Source organism: Penicillium longicatenatum (genome assembly GCF_028827895.1).
Source record: "Penicillium longicatenatum strain IBT 33135 chromosome Unknown contig_1_segment0_segment0, whole genome shotgun sequence".
NCBI lineage: Eukaryota > Fungi > Ascomycota > Eurotiomycetes > Eurotiales > Aspergillaceae > Penicillium > Penicillium longicatenatum.
Genome location: NW_026643119.1, coordinates 4,032,790 through 4,054,775, shown reverse-complemented (window position 1 = coordinate 4,054,775; position 21,986 = coordinate 4,032,790). Strand labels below are relative to the sequence as shown.

At 51.0% G+C, this 21,986-nt stretch overlaps 4 protein-coding genes across 4 annotated transcripts; 1 reads left to right on the top strand and 3 right to left on the bottom strand.

Annotated features, from left to right (window-relative positions):
• Positions 1–952: 952 nt before the first annotated feature.
• Positions 953–7,609, bottom strand: N7484_002289 (putative myosin class II heavy chain (MHC); the record flags this gene model as incomplete). The annotated part of the gene is made up of 1 exon (XM_057112709.1): positions 953–7,609. The coding sequence occupies one exon, from the start codon at positions 7,607–7,609 to the stop codon at positions 953–955; it is 6,657 nt and encodes a 2,218-aa protein (XP_056977446.1).
• Positions 7,610–8,995: 1,386 nt separating this feature from the next.
• On the bottom strand, positions 8,996–10,104 carry bgt1 (1,3-beta-glucanosyltransferase Bgt1; the record flags this gene model as incomplete). The annotated part of the gene is made up of 3 exons (XM_057112708.1): positions 8,996–9,231; positions 9,292–9,755; positions 9,842–10,104. The coding sequence occupies 3 exons, from the start codon at positions 10,102–10,104 to the stop codon at positions 8,996–8,998; spliced, it is 963 nt and encodes a 320-aa protein (XP_056977445.1).
• Positions 10,105–12,033: 1,929 nt separating this feature from the next.
• Positions 12,034–13,667, bottom strand: N7484_002287 (putative RNA export mediator Gle1; the record flags this gene model as incomplete). Its single annotated transcript, XM_057112707.1, has 2 exons — positions 12,034–12,801; positions 12,867–13,667. 2 exons carry the CDS (start codon positions 13,665–13,667, stop codon positions 12,034–12,036), a joined length of 1,569 nt encoding a protein of 522 aa, XP_056977444.1.
• Positions 13,668–16,060: 2,393 nt separating this feature from the next.
• ssdA (mRNA-binding translational repressor SSD1) lies at positions 16,061–20,423 on the top strand (the record flags this gene model as incomplete). The annotated part of the gene is made up of 5 exons (XM_057112706.1): positions 16,061–16,157; positions 16,230–18,844; positions 18,905–19,264; positions 19,324–20,324; positions 20,384–20,423. The coding sequence occupies 5 exons, from the start codon at positions 16,061–16,063 to the stop codon at positions 20,421–20,423; spliced, it is 4,113 nt and encodes a 1,370-aa protein (XP_056977443.1).
• Between the last annotated feature and the right edge of the window lie 1,563 nt (positions 20,424–21,986).

Below are 21,986 nucleotides of genomic sequence, written 5' to 3'. Positions count from 1 at the left end.
TAATATTGCGGAATCGGGATGATCCGAGCTTAAATCTGTCCTGGAATTACAAAAAACGCACCACCAGAACGAATTAGACAGACATTTTTAGATGCAAGAGTCAAGTTACATTACAAATCAAGTATTTCTTTCTTTCCTTTTCTGCATGCATATGATTAGTGTCGATGAAGCATTTTGCGAAGATCCTATGGCTACAGATCAAGGATTCCTCAATTCGACGTCACGACATTACCGGGCATCCTCGTTTGCTTGAGGAATGAACTCCCGTAGGCTGTCGCTGGTAGCCCGCCTCCCCCTCGTCATGTCTTCTAGATTATAGTCCAAGCTACTATAGGTGGAAAGACGGCAATTCCGGGCTGATTTCATAGGTCTTCAGATTGTGTAAGGAAAATATCCACTTCATTTTGAAAATCAGCTCTTCAAAATCATAATGAACAGGCGACCGTGTATAAAATTAGATAGCACACAAGCAGAGAAAGGTGTGTATAATATAGACATTGTGAAAGAGAGTGTGAGTATTATTATGTAGGTAAGGATGGGACATGAAGAGTAGTGTAGTAATAGCGTGAGGGTGAGCGAACGGTTATTTAAGTGAAACCAATGTACAGGGATACCAAAGAGCCGCTGCGAGCAGGGCGGTGAAAGAAAGAAGGAAAAGGAAAAGGTAAGCTAAAACACAGGGGTGGTATCAAATCCGAAAGGACGTAAAAAAATCACAGATCTGAGTCGAAGAGAATATGTATAAGGTTCAAAGAGTGGCAGGGAGTGAGTATGGTGAAGGTAGAGGGAGGGGGGAAGAAAAACGCTGGAAACATAAGCAGCAAAGGGACAAGTCCAAAACATCAAGAGACATTTGATGGAAATGTTAAAAGCAAGGGCATCATTTTTCAAGACAATCTAGAGAAAGATGAAATCAAATCCGATCAAAAGACGGGAATGAAAAGGACGTCAATCACTCTTCGATCTCTTCGGGGACCTCTTCTGTATCAGACGAGATCTGCGGACCGAAGGGACCTTCCTCGCCACTCTCTTTAGGAGATGCCGAGACCATACCGCCAACGGTGCTCTCGATATCATCGGTAGCAAAGTTGTCTTGCTCGTAGTTCGCCGGCTCCGCATCGTGATCATAGCTGGAGCGACGAAGGAGCGGAGGGGTCTTGGGTGGCTCGGGGACAGGTGCTTCAGACCGGACTGAGTCACGGCGGGGAGAATTAAATCCTCTGAGTGGCCGGCTTTCGGCGTAGGAGCGTCCCGGGGCAGAAGAATGAGGGGCGTTTTGACGAGCGTGCGAGCTTGGGGGAGTCAAAAGTCCAGAGAGGAAGGCACTGGCATTACTGGACTTGGACGGTGTTTGTTCAGACGGGTTGCCGCTGGCACTGGTGCTTTCTCTGCCCTTACGCCAGTTTCCCCAGGCTGCGGCGGCAGCGAGAGGAAGGGACCGAGGAGAGGCTGCGATGGACTGAAGTGACGGGAGAGTTGTTCCAGACATAGCCCGCTCTCGTTCCTGCTGTTGCATTTGCAAGTTCGCCTTCAGGCGGATAGCCGCATCGCGGACAGCATGCTGGTTGAAGGAAGGCTGCGAGAGAGTCTTGATAATGTCCTGCAGATCATCGATACGAACACCGAGCACCTCACGAAGCCAGGTAATCTCGCTGTCTCGCTCCTTGATCTTGTTGGGAGCATCCTTGTCTACCGACGCGACTTCTTGCTCAAGCTCCTCAATACGGGTCTCACGCTGCTGGAGTTGGTCTTGCAAGACGAAGATAGATTCACGAAGAGCCTGTGGGGAGATCTTATCGGGTTCATTTGATCCCTTAGCGAAAGACATAGAAGGCGAAGACGAGTGGCCGTGGGCAGGCGCAGGTACGGGAATAGGACCAGAGCCAGCCTTCTGGGCCGCCTCAGCAGCGGCACGAGCAGCAGACTGGGCAATCTCAAGTTTCTCCTCAAGATGTTGAACACGATCCTGAAGGTGGTTGACTTTCTCACCTGCGAGAGCCAGACGCTCCTCCGTATGAGCCTCACCACGTCGGCGATCCTCAGAAGAGTTATGCAGGGCACGGGCGTGACGCTCGCGGAGGTCATTAAGAACCCGCTCGTGCGTCTTGCGCTGGTCCTCGAGGGCAGTCTCCCGGGATTCCTTAGCGATACCCAGCGCAGTGACCTTGGAGTCATTAGCATCCTCGAGGAGCATCTCGTAGCGCTCGCGAGACGTATCGGCCTCCATACGGACATGATCGATCTGGCTCTGGAGACGGATAATCTGGGCTTCAAGCTCGGCGCGAACAATGTTGACTTGGCTGTTGGCAGCCTCGAGGTCTGCTTCCATAGCAGTACGAGTACGCTGGACCTCAATGCGGCTACTCTCACGGGCGTCGTTGAACTCACGTTCGAAACGAGCCGACTTCAGCTGCAACTCATGGTTCTCAGCACGCAGGGTGGCGATAATTTCCTCCAAGCGAGCGTTCTCCTGTAGCGATTGTTCGTGGACAAACTTGATCTTGGCAGCTTCACGTTCACGGATCTCAAACTCGCGCACATCCTGCTCAAGTTGCTCACGGAGCTTGATTTCGCGAGCATGCGATGCAAGAAGCTCGTTGTGCTTAGCGGTCTGCTGCTCTTCCCTGCGGCGGGCGGCGGCTTGATCCTGGGTAATCTCAGAAGTAACAGTGACCATGTCAGATTGAAGACGGTCAAACTTCTCGGTGAGGTTCTGGCGAGCGAACATGCTGTCCTCGATACGAGTACGCAGGTGATCAACGGTCTCATGAAGGGACTTGTTCTCGCCCTTAGTAGTCTCCAGTTGACGACGGAAGTGGTCGCTGGAAACGCGGTATTCGTCTAAAGTGCCTTCAAGAGCAATGTTCTTCGAGGAAAGCTCGGCAAGCGTGACCTTAAGAGTCTCATTCTCCTCCGCGAGAGACTCGGATCGGAACTGCATCTTCTCCAAGTGGGGAATCTTCTCCTCCTTAAAGTGGAGGAAGCGAGCCTCGGCATCTTCAGCAGCAGCACTGTGGCGCGCAGCATCGTCTTCAGCAAGCTTCAGAAGAGTCTGGAGCTCAGCAAGCGAGTCCTGTGCCTCCCGGCGTGCCTTGTATTCCTGCTCAGTACGCTCATCGGCAAGTCGCAACATGCTCTTAAGACCGTCGATTTGGAGCATCAGACTATCTGCACCAATCTCTTCAGCTTCCGACAACCGCGGAGTTTGCTGGGCCAATTGCCGAGCAAGAGTCTCCTCGAGAATCTCGCGCATGTCACCAACAGGATCCTGTGCAAGCTTCTTGATAGTCAAAGCCTGAAGCTCAGCGATGCTTTCCTTAAGCAGAGCCATTTCGCTATGGCTGGAGTGAGGAGCCGATCGGTGAGGCATGTCATGGGTAACAAGAGCTTCCATTACGATGCTCTTCAGCATCTCCACCTTACGGTCGCGCATGTGATGGGGCGAGCGGTCTCTAGACGAGGCCTCATGCGCTTCTTCACCATCATCCTCATCATCAGCATCGCTGTCCTCCAATTCAGCGGATGTGCTGCGCAATACCCTCCGGGTAGCAGCACCTGTAGCGATAGAAGCAACGGACTGCTGGATAACAGCCAGAGCACGCTCCATGGGGCTTAATCGATCATCTATGGCAGCACCAACGATGTCATTAATACGGCGATCGAAGAAGCGGTTGCGGTTGAAGAACTTCTCGTCTTCGCCAGAGGAGATCATGTCATCCCAATCGCTAACATGGTCGTTTTCGGTGATAAGCTGCCGCACAGGAGACTGGATACGCGAGATAAGACTCTTGACTGGAGAGAAGGTAGCATTGCTCTGAGCGTCAATGTCGGAACCAAGCTTGGGAATATCGAGCTTGTAGGTCTTGTGGCCGCCACCGGGGCTGGGGCTGGGTGCCTCGCTGCGGCCCTCTGCCGAGCCAAACGGCCGTTCTTTAGTTGGCCCACCAACGGATTCCGAGATGAACTGACGAGGGAGAGGCGTAGTGTGGCGCTCAATACCCACATCTGAGTCCTCGTTAAGCTGGTCCATGATTGCGTTAAGCTCATCGTCATCAGGCGACTCTTCCGCGGATTCGCGGTAGAACTCAAGCTTCTGTTGAGCAGTGAGCGTCTCCGGCTCCTTGAATGGCGCTATGGTTTGTGAAAGAGGCGGGGGATGCGACTTCGGTGGGCTGTTAGTCGCGAAGCGAGAAGCCATAAGACCACCCTGCTTTTTCTCAGCAGGTTTCTTCTCTGCTTGCTGGGACTCTGACTTCCGCAACGAAGGGCTTTGTTCTCCGAAAATGGAGGGTTCAACGGAGGTCGGCGTAAAGGATGGAACAGCAGGCTTGAACTCGAAAGGCTTGGCTGTGGCAGAGAGCGAGTTCTTGTCCTTGGATTCTTGGAAGGCATGACCTGCAGGCTTAATATCCGGTTCAGGGGCGTTGCTCTGAGTAGACTGTTCCGGCTTAGGCTCTTCGGCAGGTTCGTTGAGATCCCTGGTCTGCTCATCAACAACAGATGATGCAATATGGGATCTTGCATCGGCGTCGCGCTGGGCATCGAACAAAGTCCAGGTATCTGCCTCACTGTGAGGGGTTTCCTGGCGTTCGGCACGCTTGTTGTCGTTCTCATCGGGGGAAGCGTTTTCCTTGCCCTCAGCAACACTTTGGAGCATGTTGGGTGCTTGAGCGTTACCAGACTCACCCAATGGATGAGTCGAGATGCTGTAGCGAGCCTCGCCTTCAGCATGGCCCACGCCGCGGCGAGCCCGCTTGTGACGATCAGTAGGCACCGGTCGTCCCTCATGGTCATCGTGAGTCTCTTGTTCATCGTCTTGAGTGGGCTCGACTTCGTCATCTGGTCGCACAATAGGAACAGCCTTCGATTTCTTGGCTGGTTTGGAGATCTCAGAGATATCAATATCACCGAAAATCTTTGTTCGACTTTCAGACGGCTGCTGGGCAGTATGATTTGAAGTGATGCTCGCAGACGGGTTGAAAACAGGCGCATCCACGTTGAAGGAAGCTGCCGAGAACTTGAAGCTGCTGGACTTGGGCTTGGGCTGAGGGTTGGAATCAATGGGGGCATGCATCATGTCAGGAGCGAAAGGAGGTGCCGGGGCAAATCCATAACCGGGTTGATCGATTCCTCCAAATTGGAATCCAGTGTTGACAAAGGGTGCGTGCTGAGACCCGAAAGAAGCTGTTGGGTCGAACTCCTTGGCTTCAACATTGAAGGACGAGGTAGATAGCCTGGTATGGTGACCGCGAAAGGAGCCGGCGCTTGGCTTTGCCTCATGCCATGATCCTTGGTTGGGCTGCGCACCCCGAGTTTGGGGAGTCCCAGTAATGCTCGGGTTAGTATCGAAGTCAGAGCCTTCATGGGCATTGTCATGCGCATATTGCTCATTGTAGAACTGATGGGGATGATGGGCGAAATGCGATGGTTGAGGGGGGCCATTTTGAACCTGGTGATGGGGATCATTCTCCGGCAAGGCCCAGTGGGGTTTGAGAATGTTGTCATGATGACTTGCGTCATGCTCATCTGTCTCCATGTGGTGGTCGGCAGCGTGGTTTAGGTGGTATTCAGGATGTGTCATGTTGTCAAGGCCCCTCTGGAGCGTCTCGCTTAAGTTATGACCATGACCGCGAGGTGTCGGGTGGGCAATTTCCACATTGGAAGCATGGAACTGACTCGGATCGTTGACAGGGGTCTGCGGAGTGGGAAATGGAGGCCCGTCCTCATAACCAGTATTTCCAAAACGGTCGTCATATATCTCTTTCTCTTGGAAGCCATCATTGAATCCAGTGTGAAATTGGCCTTGATCATGTAATGGGGATACAGGCGACAGCATGGAGCTGAAGTTGTGAAGTGCACCTGGACCAACAGAGCCGTTGCCTTGCCGTAAGTTGATCAGACTCTGCGGGGTCATAGCTCCCTGTGCAGGTGGCGTAGGCTGGAATTGGAATGGGAACCCAGGGATCATGTTCTGATCCATACCATTCATACCCATGAACGGAGTCTGCACGCTGAACTGTGATGCTGGCGAGGCCAAAGATCCCAGACCTCCACTTGCAGCCCCGGTTGATTGGCCGAATTGCGGGGAGAAAGGATGGATTCCGCCTAGTGGATTGCTGGCAGCAGATGCGCTGGGAATTGGTGGCGATGGTCCCATACCGGGGAATGGCGTTTGCGAGGGATTCATCGAGCCCGAAGCTGGAGAAATTGAAGGACCCGGTTCATCGTCACCGAAGGATACACCGAGAGCCCGCAGCTTCTCCTCTTGCAAATGAGCCACATAGGAATCCCATACGGCCTTGTCAGGGAAACGAATGAAGGTTCGTTGAGTCTTTCCCTCCTCGTGCGTCTCAGCTGGATCGGGGTATAAAGGACGAGTCAAACTGCCAAGCTCGGTTGGCTCCGCTGTGTCGTGCACGTCGCCGATAGTAAATCCTCGAACGTCATAACCCTCGTCCTCCCACTTTTGCAGCCGTGCCTGGACCTCTGCAGGTTTCAAAATATGGCGACCAGACGCTTCGGACCCGCGAGCGTCATCAACTGGTAGATCAATGACGCATGCCTTGCCTTTCCATACAATCTTCTTCTTCCGTCTCTGTAGGATTGGAGTTGGTTTATTGTTGGTCTCGGCCGCCTGCCTCTTCGAAATATCGGACACCGACCCCTCTGCATTCTCTTGTGTTTCAGACTCATCATTTATTGTTGTTGGCGGAGGCGGCAATGGTTTCTCCACTGGTGAAGTCACCTCCACAGCCATGGGCTGCGGCTCCTTCGAATCTGACATGATAATGTTGGGCGATTCCTTGTCGTATGCGAAACCCCAAAAATCCTCCTGCCGCAGCGTCTCCGTACGCTTGTGGGCGTTCTTCTTTCCTTTTGCGCGGGCAGCGGCCCTCTTTCCAACAAAGTCGGAAAGTGTCGGTGTCTTTAGGAGCTCGTTTTCGCCAGTATCGTCCTCCAGACCCAGCCAGTCGTCCGAAAGATCGTCAGCAAGGTGATTTTTGGCCGTGAAAAATGAGGGTGCTTCGCTTCCCGAATCGTCGCTCAGCCAATTACTGCGTTCGGTCCTAGGCTGGCCGGATAAATATTGATTGATCCAATCCTGAGTGAAGTCCCGAATTGATTTTCCTTCGCGATGGCCAAGAAGATCCTGGGAATTGACGGCAACACTAGCTCTCCGAAACTCGGGCGGATTGACTATAGACGGAGTAGGCGAGCTGTCTCTCGATGCTCCGTTGTCGATGCCGGCGTATTGACTCAGAGTCAGCGATAATCTCCGGGTACTCGGTGCTGCATACGGAGACCCCCAGGCAGTGGTATAGTAGACACTGCTTTCTGCTCTTCGATTGTCCGGGGAGGAGGTCAGGGAGTCGCCTGGGCGAAGGTTGGCCGACAAGAAGGGAAGCGGCGGGGGTTCAAGGGTCACGCTCTGGGAGGGAGAACCAGCGGATGAGCTGGAGCTCGAGTCTCCTGACGGAGAGGATAAGAACACCGCCGGTGCCAGACGCGATTCGACACGCAGATTGCGCGTGTGTGTCGGGGACAGTGATGGAGATGCCGAAAGGGCGGAAGATACGGGGAGATCTAGATCTGGGGATCCATCAACCATGGAATGGTCAGCATATTTTTCGGGACGAATGGTCTGGGGAAGAATAATCTTGGAAGGGTAGAGAAATCGCGTGGTTGACGCGGGTTTGTAGGCCCAACAATCAATGCAACAAGAACCCGAAAGCCACCGAACAATTATTATAAACCCAATAGAAATGCAGAAATCACATCACACACCTTCCGTGTCGACTCCTGCAGCAAGCACTTGCTTGCCGCTCCGCTTATCGTCCAGAATGTTGACGCATGGAAATCCAACCGGAATTGAAGACCACCTGGCAGAACAACCCGTTGATTGGCGAAAGGAAGTGTACTGGATGTCTTTGCTTTCCCCTTTTTTTTTTTAGGGAATCGATTCGAACGCGCTAGTGTTTCCTCCGCCAAGGATCAAAGACTCGAAAACCAAAAAGAAGAAGAAAGCGAGACCGCGAACCAAAAAACTGCAAGGAGCTTAAAGGGACAGAAAGGGGAACAAAAATTAAAATAATGAGCTTATGTCACGTCACGCAGGTACCTTGTACTTAGCTGGACTATGATAAAGGGGGGCACGGCGGTGTACCTTGTACCAGAGGGAACTAGTTTAATTCATTGGACCATTAACAACTAATTCAACCGTTTTTGAACCAATTTCCGGCACATGTACTTTTAGTGGCTGATGGAGCAGGACCACTACCCTTTAGGTCGCGCAGGTACCCCGGAGATCAATTCTAGGAAAGGATTGGCCCTGACCGCCACTAAGACCGGGGACCGAGGGTATACGGAGTACGGTGTACGTATTGGAGAGTATATGCAGATATCTGCAGCCTTGCATCCCCTTACTGGACCGACGACTGATACACTTGCACGATTTACCTACTTCGCGTTGTAAACAAAGCGGTTCGTGGAGATGGATTCAGGGGTAAATGAACCATGGTTTCTCATGTAATCGTACCGTAAGTTGAAGCAGCAGCACGATGACATAATGGGATTCCCAACCACCAATTAGATCATAGGGTCACAGGGGATGTGCTGTTCGGGAGATCAGGCAAACTCCATCCTGCATATATGCTACGTTGAACACATCGAGAACTCCCGAATAGATGGCAAGGGAAATCCCAGCACAATTTCACCGATTTCTTGGGTAGTCATCGGCCCTTAGGTGGGTCTAGAGCGACAAGACCGTGCACGTTTCACTCTGATGTACTGCTGCATCTATACGTAGTCCAGTCCAAGCAAACATACCAATTAATTCCATATTTCCATTCAAGTCGGAGACAAGTAGATCAATAAAGAATAATACACCCCGAAGAAAATAATATCTACTCAGTCTCGTTGGCGGACCTCGTTAATCCAGTTTTAAAATCAAAGATAAGACGAACGAAAAAATAATTCAAGAAAAGAAAGAGCTCGCTCAGTTGGAACAGGTGGTGTTGAACTTGTTCTGGCGGGAAGCAGTGCGGAGACCCCAGTGTTTTTCGTCCATAGCCTGGCCATTGTCGCCAACGCTGTTGGGCTTCCAGGACTCATCAAAGGCCTCGAAGTAGAATAGGTCAACACCCCAGGCAAGCATGCCACAGACACCGGTCTGCCAGAAGGTCTCAGCATTAGCCGTACCAGCCTTGGCAGCGTCGTAATCAGAACCACCGTCTAAAAGAATTTTGTTAGCAATCAAATCTTATGCCTGGGTTTGTTTGAGGTTAGTCTTACCGGTGGGCCAGCCAGTTTCGCCGTTAAGGATGTGGATTTTATCAGCATTACTACCAGCAACCTTCTGGATGTGCTCCATAGCACCGGACATGTCACTGAAGTAGGTCTTGTAGGCCTGGTCGGCAGCGGTTCCCTGCCAATAGGCAAAGGCATTGGCAAGAACGTAGGTGACAAGTGGGGCATCGGCGGTGTCGCGAGTGAACAAATCATCCGCAGTTCCATCAGCGAATTTGTTCCAGCTGTCGGCAGTACCGACGCTGATGGATTTGAACTGGTTGGCGACAAGACCAATGTAGTTGTGCAGCGAGGGGCCGGTCTGGTCGCCACGGTAGAGAGTCTCCGAGCCAACGGTGATGGCCTCGACATAGTCCTCGTATCCGGGAACAGCCTTCTTCAAGGCGGCGAAGTCCTTGGTGAAGGAGGCGTCGTTAGTGCTCAAATCGCCACTATCCTGTGCGCCGACCCTAGAAAGTGGAAACATGTCAGCGGACCCATAGAGCAAATTGGGCTACAAGTATAATCTGTAGCTGCAGCAATTGGGGCTCCTTACCAGATACCAAGGACAACCTTGAAACCCTTGTTCTTCGCGGCAGGAAGAATGTTTTGAGGGGTGTCACACTCGGTGCCAGAATAGGTGCGGACCAGGGTAGACAGGTCCTTCAAGTTATCGAAGTCTGCCTCATAGTCGCTAGTAGACTTGCAGGTGCCATCGGCATTCTTGTCTCCGAGCGAGAAACCCAAAGTGCCGCGTGTAGAGGTTGCCAGGGCCGGGGCGACGGCCAAGGCGAGGGAGACGAGGCCAGAAACACGCATTGTGAAAATGGGGTGAAATTGGTCGTGAGAGCGAGAGACGACCGGGATAAAAGATACAAAAGCAAAGTGACAGTCGAAAGAGTGTTAGTCAAAAAGGAATGGATTACCCAGTGGGCGGAAAGGAATGGACTTTATAAAAGAGCAAACGTCAAGGTGGAGGAGAGAGTTGGACCGGGGGGAAATGAACATTGGTACCAATGCCCAGGGTCCTGTGTGGGCCGGGTCCCTGATCAAGGGGTTGGCCAATCATCAGACCCTGCAGCCTACTATTCTGGGACCAGCGTGGGTGAAACATTCCTCAGGGTCTCTGGATCCACTTTAAGTTGCTTTCGCCTTTTCCAGAACATGCCTCCCAGGAAGCTTTTATCTTATTCTCTATTCATCTTTTTGGTGTATAGATCGTTCTCTTTCTTCTGATCTTTTTGTTTACCCCAATACCGCAACGTCAATTTGCAACCAATGCCAAGAAAAGGCTAAGCCCCAATCTAGTCATGATGTCACTCCGCCAAAACCCATTGTCCAGATCCCAATTAACCCTGGGTAATGAGTAGCAGTGGAGTCATACCGGGGGATCGCTCGGATGGCAACAAAAGCGTTTTGTAGCCGGCGACTCCGACTCAATCGACCAATTGCCGTCATGGTGGCATGCGGACAATGGAGCCACCGGCCGTAATTTCCGGGGTTGAAGTCTCCTGGTTCACCCGAGTCGAGGCTAGCCAAGGCATTGTTCTCGGTGAATTGCATTTGCCTTTCAATGAAGGCGGAGTCTCCGGATGAGTCCCACCTGCCAAAGAGGGCATGTCTGCCTGATCTAGGCCTTCTTGATGGTTGAGGTCTAGACTACAGTAGCCTTGATTATCTCACGACTGGGTGGTCTTGCTTGTATAGGAAGTTCGGATGTTAACCTTAAATATGCAGAAATGGAACACATTCATTGTCCGAATAATCAACAGACCGAACAATCAGGTGAATATCTGGGTAATGACCGCGGAGCCGAGCAGGAAGCGTGCATACACATGCACAATTATAGTTCGAGCTTGGGGCTTCGAAAGAGCAAGCTCCTGTTACATTCTCCAAATTTCTTCTAGTTGCGAATTACTTCTGTTAATAAGTTTGATTCTAAGGATTGTCGGCCGATTACATGTCATGGCTAAGACAGCTCACGTACTCAATTGGAAACTAAAAATTGCTTTCATACTCCACCCGGTTAATCCAAAATATCGGAGGCGTTGAGAATAAATCTTGAATATTCCAAGGTTACTGGGGCTAACAGCCCACCCACACTGAGCCATATCGTTATTCTGGAGATTGGCTGACATCAAGGTGGCGAGTAGCTTAACTTGGATCGCACAAAGGGATGCAGAACCATGGTGCGGGCGGGTGGGGTTTGAATCTGGACTCAAGTGGGGAGAGCTAGGCCCCGAAGAGTGACTGATGGGTGTCTCGTGGATTTTCACCACCCAGGCGCATGGTTGGCAATTGGCAATGTTGCAGTGAGTTTTGATAGAGGTGAACAGGAAATCAGACAAGGTAACTCATAGCGGTCTCGGTTTATTGGACTTTCATCAGATCATTGTCACATACAGATGCACAGGCGCATGGTTTATATGTATCTAGCTTGGGGCTCTAGTCAGCTGTATATCTGACCCGTGGACTCGACCTGCCGGTTGGATCGGAACGGAGAGGAAGATCGAACGGGACTTCCAACGACCTATGTATACATTCTCCAAGGCTGTCTGTTCGCCTATGTACCTAAATGGTTTAGGATGATCATACAGTTGTTGTAGAAAAACGGGTGAGACGAAAGGTTATATTTCATGGTCACATTGAGATAGCCAATATCTGCATCTATTTAGGAGACACTCGCTGATGGTAGATGTCAAAAAATCCTTAGCCCCCTAGACTCCATTAGCCCGCAAAATAGATGTTTCACAGAAGAATGTTATGTTCCCGGTAGTAGAGCTCTTTTACCAATTTCAGCTGGTTCACAGGCATTGTGGTGCGGTTGAGAGTTGGGGGCAGGTCAACAACAGCCTTGCGAACGAGAACAAGGCCAATCTGCCCGAAAAAGCCCAGGATTCGATCCCCGGAGTTTCGAAGCATGGACTGTAGGATGGTAACCTGGGTATCCAAGATTTCTGAGGGGGGAAGCGAAAGGATCTTCTGTAGAGAGTGCCAGAACATGGTGTTGGGGAAGGGATTTCGCCGTGTAGTCTTGCCAAAATTTCGCAAAGTCAGTGCTGCAAACCCGGCCCCGAGGGCTGTCATCCGATCCAAGTGTGTTTGCTCGGTGACGAATGGACCTCCAGATTCAGTTCGCCACCAGCCAATGGCACGTCGGCCAGACTCTGTATCTTCACGACCAGTAAAGCCCCAAAGAGCCGGACAGACCACACGATACTTGGCCCACATTATATCTGACATATGGACTCCTTTGTACATAAATGTTTCTGTTGAGAAGATCTGAGCAGCGAGAATGCCCACGGGTTCGGCATGCGCGGGTTGGATGGAGGCTTCAGTGACAAGAGCGGAGATCAGACACTTGGCGAATATGTTGAGACCATAGATGAGTAGGGCAGGAACTTTGTTCTCTGAGCTGGCGATTTCTTCTGGAGGAAAAGCCAAAAATTGGCGGATGTCCACAGAGGGTTCTGCAATCTTCAGAGCCTTTTCTAGCTCAGCACGGATTTGTTGTGTCTGTATTCAGAGCACATATATTAGCAATGCACCAGGGACTACCGCTAAGGTGGATAAAGCTTTACCTGCTGTTTGTTGGTGCCCTTTCCATCTCGCAGCTGGCCCACCGACTTCTTGATTGAACGTCGCATATCACCCATTGCCTGCTTGATGGCCGGCTCTTTCTTGCCGAAATCCCGTAACCACGTACGCATTTCTTTCAAGGTTTTGTGTAGCGCAACATACCGCTCTTGAATGTTGATCTCTTCGGGAGTAAGACGGCTGATACCAACCTTTTGTTGCCGTTGGCTGCGGGCCTTCTCCTCTTCCGCTTCCTGGGTTTGCCTGGCCTCTTCTTCCTTTGCACGTTTCTCAGCCTCTAACTTCTCCCGCCGCTCACGCTCTTCCCGCTCCCTCTGTTCTTGCGCGGCCCGCCGCGCTCGCTCGGCATTCTCCTGGGCTTTTTTCTCTTGCTCCTCCTTAGCCTTGCGCTCGGCCTCGCGCGCAGCCTCAATACGCGCCGCCTCTTCCTGTTCGCGTCTAAGCTTCTCTGCTTTTTCGCGTTCAATGCGCTCTCGTTCCTTGCGAGCTTCCTCCTCCTTGCGACGGCGCTCCTCTTCCTCGGCACGGTTATGCTCTCTTAAAATTTCCTCCGCTTCCTCGCGAACTTGGTCATGGAAGGCCGCAGCCTCATCAAGAGCTGCGGTATGGACTGCTTCCCGTTCGCGGTCAATGCGGTCGAGGTTCTCGTAGAAGACTTTCCGCTCGTAGGCATGCACCTTCTTGAGTTCTATGTCGAAGAGTTTGACTTGTTCTAGGTCTCGCGTGAGGTCGAGCATGAGTTGCTTGGACGGGCTGTCCAGCGGGGGAACGTGAATTTTAACCATGGCGTCGATGTCCAAATTGTCGAAAATGTAGGGACTGAAGGTGAGTGCGGCGGTTAAGGGCGAGTGGGCAAAAGTCGCAAGAAGTGGTTAACGGGAACAAGACGTTCAAGGCGCGAGGGAATGTTTTTAAAGTCACGAGAAATTGGCAATAAGATCGAGAGCCATCCTCCCTCAAGATATCAATGGAATAAAGAGTGTAGCAGTGCTGAAAACACGAATTTCTATCACAAGCCGTCTTGTCAAATTGATCCGACAGGACAGTCGCGGTGGGGGCGGAAGGTAGGAAATGAGTCAAGATTGGCCCTGATGTATTCGAAGCGAAAGCAACGGCGGCTTGAACGAATGTGGAAGAGACCGCGAGGGCTGGAGAGCTAGGAAGTCCGTGGTGTTCGATCTGAAGCTGTGGAATAAAGTAGATCTCAGGTCAACACTTCTCTCGATTGGTCTCACTGCAAAAAGGCCTCATTGGCGCTCACTTCTTGCATGGCTGGGCAGCAATGCTAATGTCTGACGAATTGGGTCTTACCTCCTGATTATCAATTATTGGTCCCAGTGCAGCCAACCAATGCAACAATGTTTATCGCGATTCGACGTCCAAGGGAGGAATAGGTGGAAAATAAGATACGAATATTACGCTTAGTCAGGAAGACCCGCGCCAGACCAAAGTGTGGTTCATTTCATCATCATGAGCATCACTCATTTAAGGCTTCAAAAAATAACCGATGATATATATACATCGAACTATTTTAGAGTCCTCATCAAATGGTTGACAGAATCAAAATTCCGTGGGAACCAAAAGCCATCAAACTCTGGAGTGAGGTGCGCAGGTGGACATACAGTATCAATGTCAGAGCCAATTGATTGAGTCAGACCAACTCTTTCCCTCCAGAAAGCTACTAGTCAGTATTATAGTATTTATCGGAGGGGGCGTCGATCCCGGTCTCCTAGACCGACCGGACTCGGCTCCCCCACACTTGATGCAGCTTGTCCTTCCTATATCGTACATGATACAGCGTGTGAATTCTAGTGGACTGTGAAGAGGCTTTGAGCATAGTGAGGAGGTTGTCGGGAGCAATGGAGATCATCCACGGAATTAGATGGGGAAAGACTTGTGTATAAACATTTACAATACGAATGCATAACAGGGAGTCAATGAGTGGAAGCATGCGTAATCAGGGACTGTAACGGAGTAAATACCAGAACAAACGTTAATTACATGGCCCTTCTCCCCACACCCGCTGTGTATGGATCCATCATCATCACCTTCTTTCTTCTCCTTTCCCCCTCCTCACCTTCTACTCTTCTTTCCCCCAATCTCTCCCCTTTCTCTCTCTCCCCCCATCGCTCCTTCTGATTGAATCGGTCGATGTCTACATCGTCTCGATTCTATCCCACCCTCTAATTTACTTGTTGTCATTCTCTTCGAGGACGTGCAACCCACTCCGCCTATTTTCTGGCTCCAAATTCGTTGGCATACAGAAACAGCTCTTTTCAACCACCGGTCTTCCCGGACAGATTTGAGTCTGATCTCACCGTCTCTCGACCGAGGATCTTCTTTGATTCCTCTATCCACCAACTTTTTTCCGGCTTTCGTAGTTGGCTCCGGTGCAATTCACCAAGCTTTCTACCCGCCAACTCGGTCCTTCCAACTCCCTACTTTCGAATCGAGCGAGCGTCGTCCATTTTAGTCGGTCCTTGCCGTTTTCGATACCAAGTACATTGAGCGTGCAATTGACTTGACTCGCTACTCCTCTCGGTTCCTGCGATCTGATTGTGTACAGACCGCTATTGCTTTGTTGGCTTCTAGCAATTCTCATCCCACGTTGACAGCGTAGACGTCATTTTGGAATGCTAGGGCTCGGAGCTTGTCATTAGTCTCTTCTGCAGGTAAGGGTGTCAAACTAGTTTGGTTTTTTTTTTTTTTTTTTTTGTGACAGGCGTGCATGGCCACCGTTATTTGTTTGCGAATGGTTCCAAGAAGCTTTTGCTGCCTCTCCCTGTCCAGGAGATACTCCGGTCTCCTGGGGCTTTCTTCCGCCCAAGGGTCCAAGCGAACCATCGCAACTTCCACTTGCACGCCAACTGCGTGCTGTCCCCTCCTTCCTCATCGTCGTTCCTTCACGCTTTTGAGCTCCCTTATTTCTCTCGCTTCTGCTTTGCTTTCTTGTCCTCGACCCTCCCTTCACCTTGTACTGATCATCACTTTCTTTCTTCCGCAGTATAGTTGTTGAAAACTATCGTCCGCACATATAACCACATTCGCGGTCGGTCGGTGATCCGTATAAATCGGTTCGATTGTCTTTGGAGGCAAAACCTGTCTCTCTTGTCGTCGGATCCCTTCCGTCATCCCGCATTTTACACTCTACAGTGATATTCGCCTTTCATCAGACATCATGGATCAACAAAACCAATCCGGGGTCCCTGGTCCCGCTGGGCGCAAGCTCCATATCGCCCATCGGAGAAGTCCATCTGAGCTGACCCCTCTGATGAGTATGTATCAATCTCAATCTCCCTGGGCTGTCTACTCGCCAAGACCATATGGAACTAATGTATGTAACACAGTGGAACAACTTGCCATTCAGCAACAGATTGAGCTGCTTCAGCAGCAGCAACAGCAAATCGCTGCTACACACCAACAGTACGTGAACATGGGCCTGCTCCAACCTCAACAACTGGGCCAGGTCAACGCCTTCTCTCCCGGTGGTTCCATGGGTGGTGTTTCGCCTCAGGTCAACGCCTTTCAATTCCCTCAGCAGCAGAACCCGCAGCAAGGGCAGCAGCAGCTTGGAGTTCCCATGAACGCACCAAACCAACACTCCCACCGTCGCAACCAGTCCGCCCTCCCCGGCCTCGCAATGGGTCCGCCCCCTGCCCCGTCGTCGGGCGCCTCCGGATACGCCGATTATAACCAGCAAGGCCAAAACAACCAGAAGAACGAGAACGCCAACCATGGTCGCGGTCGTGGAGGCCCGCCGGGTGGTGGTCACCAGCGTCGCCACTCTCTAGCACTGCCTGAAGCGAAAAAGGCTGCTGAGCTTGCACAGCAGAAGAGAACGGCTTCTGGCTTCCAGTTCCCCGCTCCTGCCCCGGGTGCCAATGGATCGGAGAACCAGTCTGGATCCGATGAAAAACCCCAACCCAGCACATCTCCTGCGCCTCAGGGACTTGGTCTCCAGCGGGCCGGTAACATCCGTTCCGGTGGCGGCCATGGCCGAAGCCAGTCGATGGCTATCGGTGGTAGTCGAGGCTCTATCTCTGGCCGTGGTGCCGGTGGCTTCCAGTTCCCGGCAACCAGCGATGCTGGTCAACCGGATAACCAACGTCGAGGCAGTCAGCCTGGCCATGCCCGCACAGGATCCCGGAACTTTGACGGCAACTGGCGTCAGCCCAACAATCAGAACCAGAACCAGGATCAGCAAAAACCATTCAACCAGCAGCAAGGTAGCGGATTCCAACCTGGACACCGTTCCCGGCCTTCTATGAACCAGTCGATGGGCGCCATCGGTCAATTCCAGTATCCTGGCCAGCCTCAACTGATCCAGCTGCCTCAAGGCCAGGTCATGATGGCCCCACCCCAGATGTTTGGTGGTCAACAGCTGAACCCCCTTCAACTTGCTCAACTGCAGGCGCTCCAGCAGCAGCAGAATGGCCAAGGTATGGGTGGCCTTGGTGCAAGCCAGCACGCCCCGCCGCAGCTGTCTGTTCAGCAACAGCAGCAACAGCAGCAGCAAAGGAAGACTCTCTTTACCCCTTACTTGCCCCAGGCCAACCTGCCTGCCCTCATCAGCAATGGTCAATTGGTAGCCGGTGTTCTGCGTGTTAACAAGAAGAACCGCTCTGATGCCTACGTGACCTCCACCGATCTTGATGCAGATATCTTTATTTGCGGTAGTAAGGATCGGAACCGTGCTTTGGAAGGTGACTTTGTTGCCATCGAGCTCCTAGATGTCGACGAGGTTTGGACCCAGAAGAAGGAAAAGGAGGAAAAGAAGAAGCGCAAGGATATTACCGATGCTCGTTCGGGCAGTAACGCTGGCAATGACAAGCTTGGTCGGTCTGACTCCAACGGCGACCGACAGGAAATCGGACCGGATGGAAGCATCCGTCGCCGTGGCAGTCTTCGCCAGCGACCCACGCAGAAGAAGAATGATGACGTCGAGGTTGAAGGCCAGAGCCTTTTGCTGGTTGAGGAGGATGAAATTAGCGATGAGCAGAAGCCCCTCTACGCTGGACATGTGGTTGCAGTCATTGAGCGCATTGCTGGTCAGATGTTCTCCGGAACTCTAGGTCTCCTTCGCCCTAGCAGCCAGGCAACAAAGGAGAAGCAAGAGGCTGAGCGCCAGGCCCGAGATGGCGCCCATGGACGTCACCAGGACCGTCACCAGGACAAGCCTAAGATTGTTTGGTTCAAGCCCACAGATAAGCGTGTTCCTTTGATCGCTATTCCTACTGAGCAGGCTCCGCGAGACTTCGTTGAGAAACACCAGGATTATGCCAACCGTATCTTCGTCGCCTCCATCAAGCGATGGCCCATCACCTCTCTGCACCCCTTCGGTACTTTGGTTGAACAGCTCGGTGAGATGGGTGACTTGAGAGTCGAGACAGATGCTTTGCTTCGTGACAATAACTTTGGATCCGATGAGTTTTCTGACGCTGTCATCAAGAGCATCGGCTACGAAGATTGGTCCGTTACGAATGAGGGTGATGCCTTGGCCTCCCGCCGCGATTTCCGTGGAGAGACCATCTTCACGATTGATCCAGAGGACACCAAGGCATTGGAAGATGCTTTCCATGTTAAGACACTAGCTGATGGCAAAATCGAGATTGGTGTCCACGTGGCTGACATCGCTCACTTCGTCAAGGGCAACTCCCTCGTTGACCGTGAGGCCAAGAAGCGCGGTACTGCAGTGTATCTCGTCGACCGAGTCATGAACATGCTGCCTTCTCGGGTCTCTAACGAGCTTTGCTCCCTTGTTCCCGGCGAAGACCGCCTGACTGTCAGCGTCGTGTTCAAGGCAAGCCTTGAGACTGGTGCCATTGACGATGACGTTTGGATTGGAAAGGGCGTCATCAAGAGTGCTGGTCGTCTCAGCTATGAAGAAGTAAACGCAGTGATTAACGGCAAGTCGGATAAGACCACTGCTGGCATCACTCCGGATAATATCCTACTGATGAACGTGAGTTTTTCGATTCCTTTTAACTTTTCTAAGCTATATTGACTAACTCCCTTTTTTAAGACCGTTGCACACAAGTTCCGTGATGCTAGATTCGGTAACCGGGCGACCAATGTTCCTTCTCTGCGTATTCTGCAGCAGCTTGATGACGAGAATGTGCCTGTAGAGTACAACATTTTCGACTCTACCCCAGCTCACGAGCTCGTGGAAGAGCTCAGCCGTCAAGCCAACTTCTTCGTTGCCCGCAAAATCGCCAGTGCTATGCCTGAGAAGGCATTCCTACGTCGCCAGCCTTCCCCCAATCCTCGTCGCCTGACGCTGTTTGTGGAGAGAATGAACCGTCTCGGCTTCGGTATAGATGCTTCTAGCAGCGGTACTTTGCAGAGCACGCTCTGCAAGGTGGAAGACGTTGACCTCCGCAAGGTTAGTGGGGTCGTATCCAACTTTTGAATGATCTTGTATTCACTAACCATTGACCACAGGGAATGGAAACTTTGCTTGCGAAGGCCATGCAGCGCGCGAAGTACTTTGTTGGATCCAGTGTGGCTGATGACCAGCGTCTTCACTATACCTTCAACGTGCCTGTTTACACTCACTTCACCAACCCATCGCGGCGCTACACTGACATCATCGTGCACCGTCAGCTCGAATCGATTCTTTCGGATGGTGCTATCGAGTTCACTGATGATATTGAATCCTTGACCAAGACTGCTGATCTTGCCAACAACAAGAAGGATTCGGCTCACAATGCACAGGAGCAGAGTGTTCACATCGAAGCCTGTCGTAATATGGACCGCAAGGTCCATGAGATTGGCGGCGATCTCATCAGCGAGGGTATTGTGCTTTGTGTCTACGAATCCGCCTTCGATGTCCTCATTCCCGAATACGGCTTCGAGAAGCGTGTTCACTGCGACCAGCTGCCGCTTAAGAAGGCCGAGTACCGCAAGGACAGCCGTGTACTTGAGCTCTACTGGGAGAAGGGTGTTCCTTCTTCCGCCTACGTCCCCGAGGATGAGCGTCCCAAGCCTGGCAACTCTCGTGCTGCTCAGGCGGCTGCTGCTGCCCGGGAGGCCGAGGCTGCCAGAGAGCGTGCTCGTGAGCGTGATGAGGCGATGCGGAAGCAAACAGAGACTGGGACCATGTCCGCGGATGATGTCGATGCGCTCTTCGATGATGACGATGATGTGGACGAGGTGACTGAACTAGCTGCAGGTGTGTCTCTTAACTCGGCTGACCGGTCGACTCAGAGCATGCCCCCGTCGCCGACTCGCAACGGTCACCTCCCGCAGGGCCCCCACCGCACTCGCTCCGATCCGAAAATTGCCTCGAGCACCAGCGATGCGCCAGAGAGCAAGATGACCAATAAGGAGAAGTATCTGAAGCTTTTCAAGCTGAGAGACGAAGATGGCGACTTCATCCAGGATGTCACCGAGATGTCCCGTGTTCCCATCATTCTCAAGACCGACCTGAGCAAGAGCCCACCGTGAGTTCAAAATTTTTATACAGATATATGACCTGAGTTAACCATTTTATTCTTTCTAGATGTCTCACCGTTCGGTCCGTGAACCCTTACGCTCTGTAAGGAACTCCATGGTACTGCTTTCTCCTTCCTTGGGATATATTATTGCATGTCTATCCTGCAGATTCTTGGGCGTTGGGGAACATGGCCTATGTTCCTGTTCCCACGCTCCTACGGACATAATCTTTCCTCAACATGCAGATCGAACATATTGTTATTGGGTTATCTCCTGATTTCTTCTTTCCTCCTTTGGTGGCCTTTTGAATCCGCCTTCATTCGATCAATATCTTTCCGTCGTCCTTTGGGGCTATCATACTTAACCCTTTGTTGTTACTAGTCGCAGCGATTGATTTGTGTTTTTTTGAGGATATCGAGTCCTCTTCCGGAGAGAGTTTTTTCTGTCAGAACTTTTTCTCGGTCCCTTTCTTGACCAATCTCCCGTTTTTATGGTGCCTGAGACTGGAGATACTCCGCCATGACTGGAGATTGGAGGGGAATATTGATTACAGCTCGATAGTTCTGGAGTATTTCCATTAATTCAGGTATTTACATATTCCTTTTACCCTGTAGGCTATAGACACATGTAAATTTCACAGAAACTAAACACTATTTACCCAAGGACGCCTATTGGCAAATCTAGACCTGGTAGAAGACATTACGAAGTTTTTGACCCTTAATATACTAGATCAATGTCCATATAGAATCTCAGATACCTGGGTTCCCCAGCCTAGTCGTTGGGTAACTCGCCTACACTAACCTAAAGAGACTAGATACAATGGGGACCGCAAGTTTTTTCCCAAGTGCGGGTCCGGTAGGGTCAACCCAACAACCAACTTTTGGGAAGGCATGTACCACTCAGTATTAAGAGGGCTCGCTTCAAAAAAGACTTAATTTAACCCATGACTACAGGAAGATCCATCAAGCTTTAGTGACGATAGAGCGGTTTGAAAGTTAATGTGTATATGTGGAGGATCCGCCGAGGCATTCACTGGGCTTTAAAACCCCTTTTAACGTTATCTATATGTTGTTAAAATAAGAGCTTCTTAGATTTTAACTAGAGCTTATATATAGAGGAAGATACAAATTTATTTAATAGTACCTTTAGGGGTATATAGCAGAATTATGGTGAGTAATAACATACTTAAAATTGATGTGTTTAGTATAAAGGGTGACGAGATAACTACTAGGGGTTGAAAAGCTAAGGGGGGATTTTTATAAGGATTCTAAGCAATATTATTGTGCGTTAGACGAGTATTAATAACTTTGCGTAATTATATAGAATTTTAGTAAGATATGGTGGTGTGGTGAACTGTTCAGTAAATATACGAAATTGATGGGGTAGGCCCGAAGGCTGATTGGGGGAAATACTTTTGACTAGATAGTGTATTCTAGATAGCTTCATTGATAAGATCGCACAGTAAAATTCTCTGTAGATTGATCTCGGAAATAATGTAAATGAAACCACAAAACAAAAGCAAACAACGCCATGATCCATCTTATGCAACCATAACGCAACTCGATGCTTGTTTTCTCCCCCATAATGCAGATAAGCCCGGCGTATGACCAGGAGCAAACAAATTTAAAGAGCGAAATGGGGTATCGTGCCCTCTCAACAATCCAATGCCA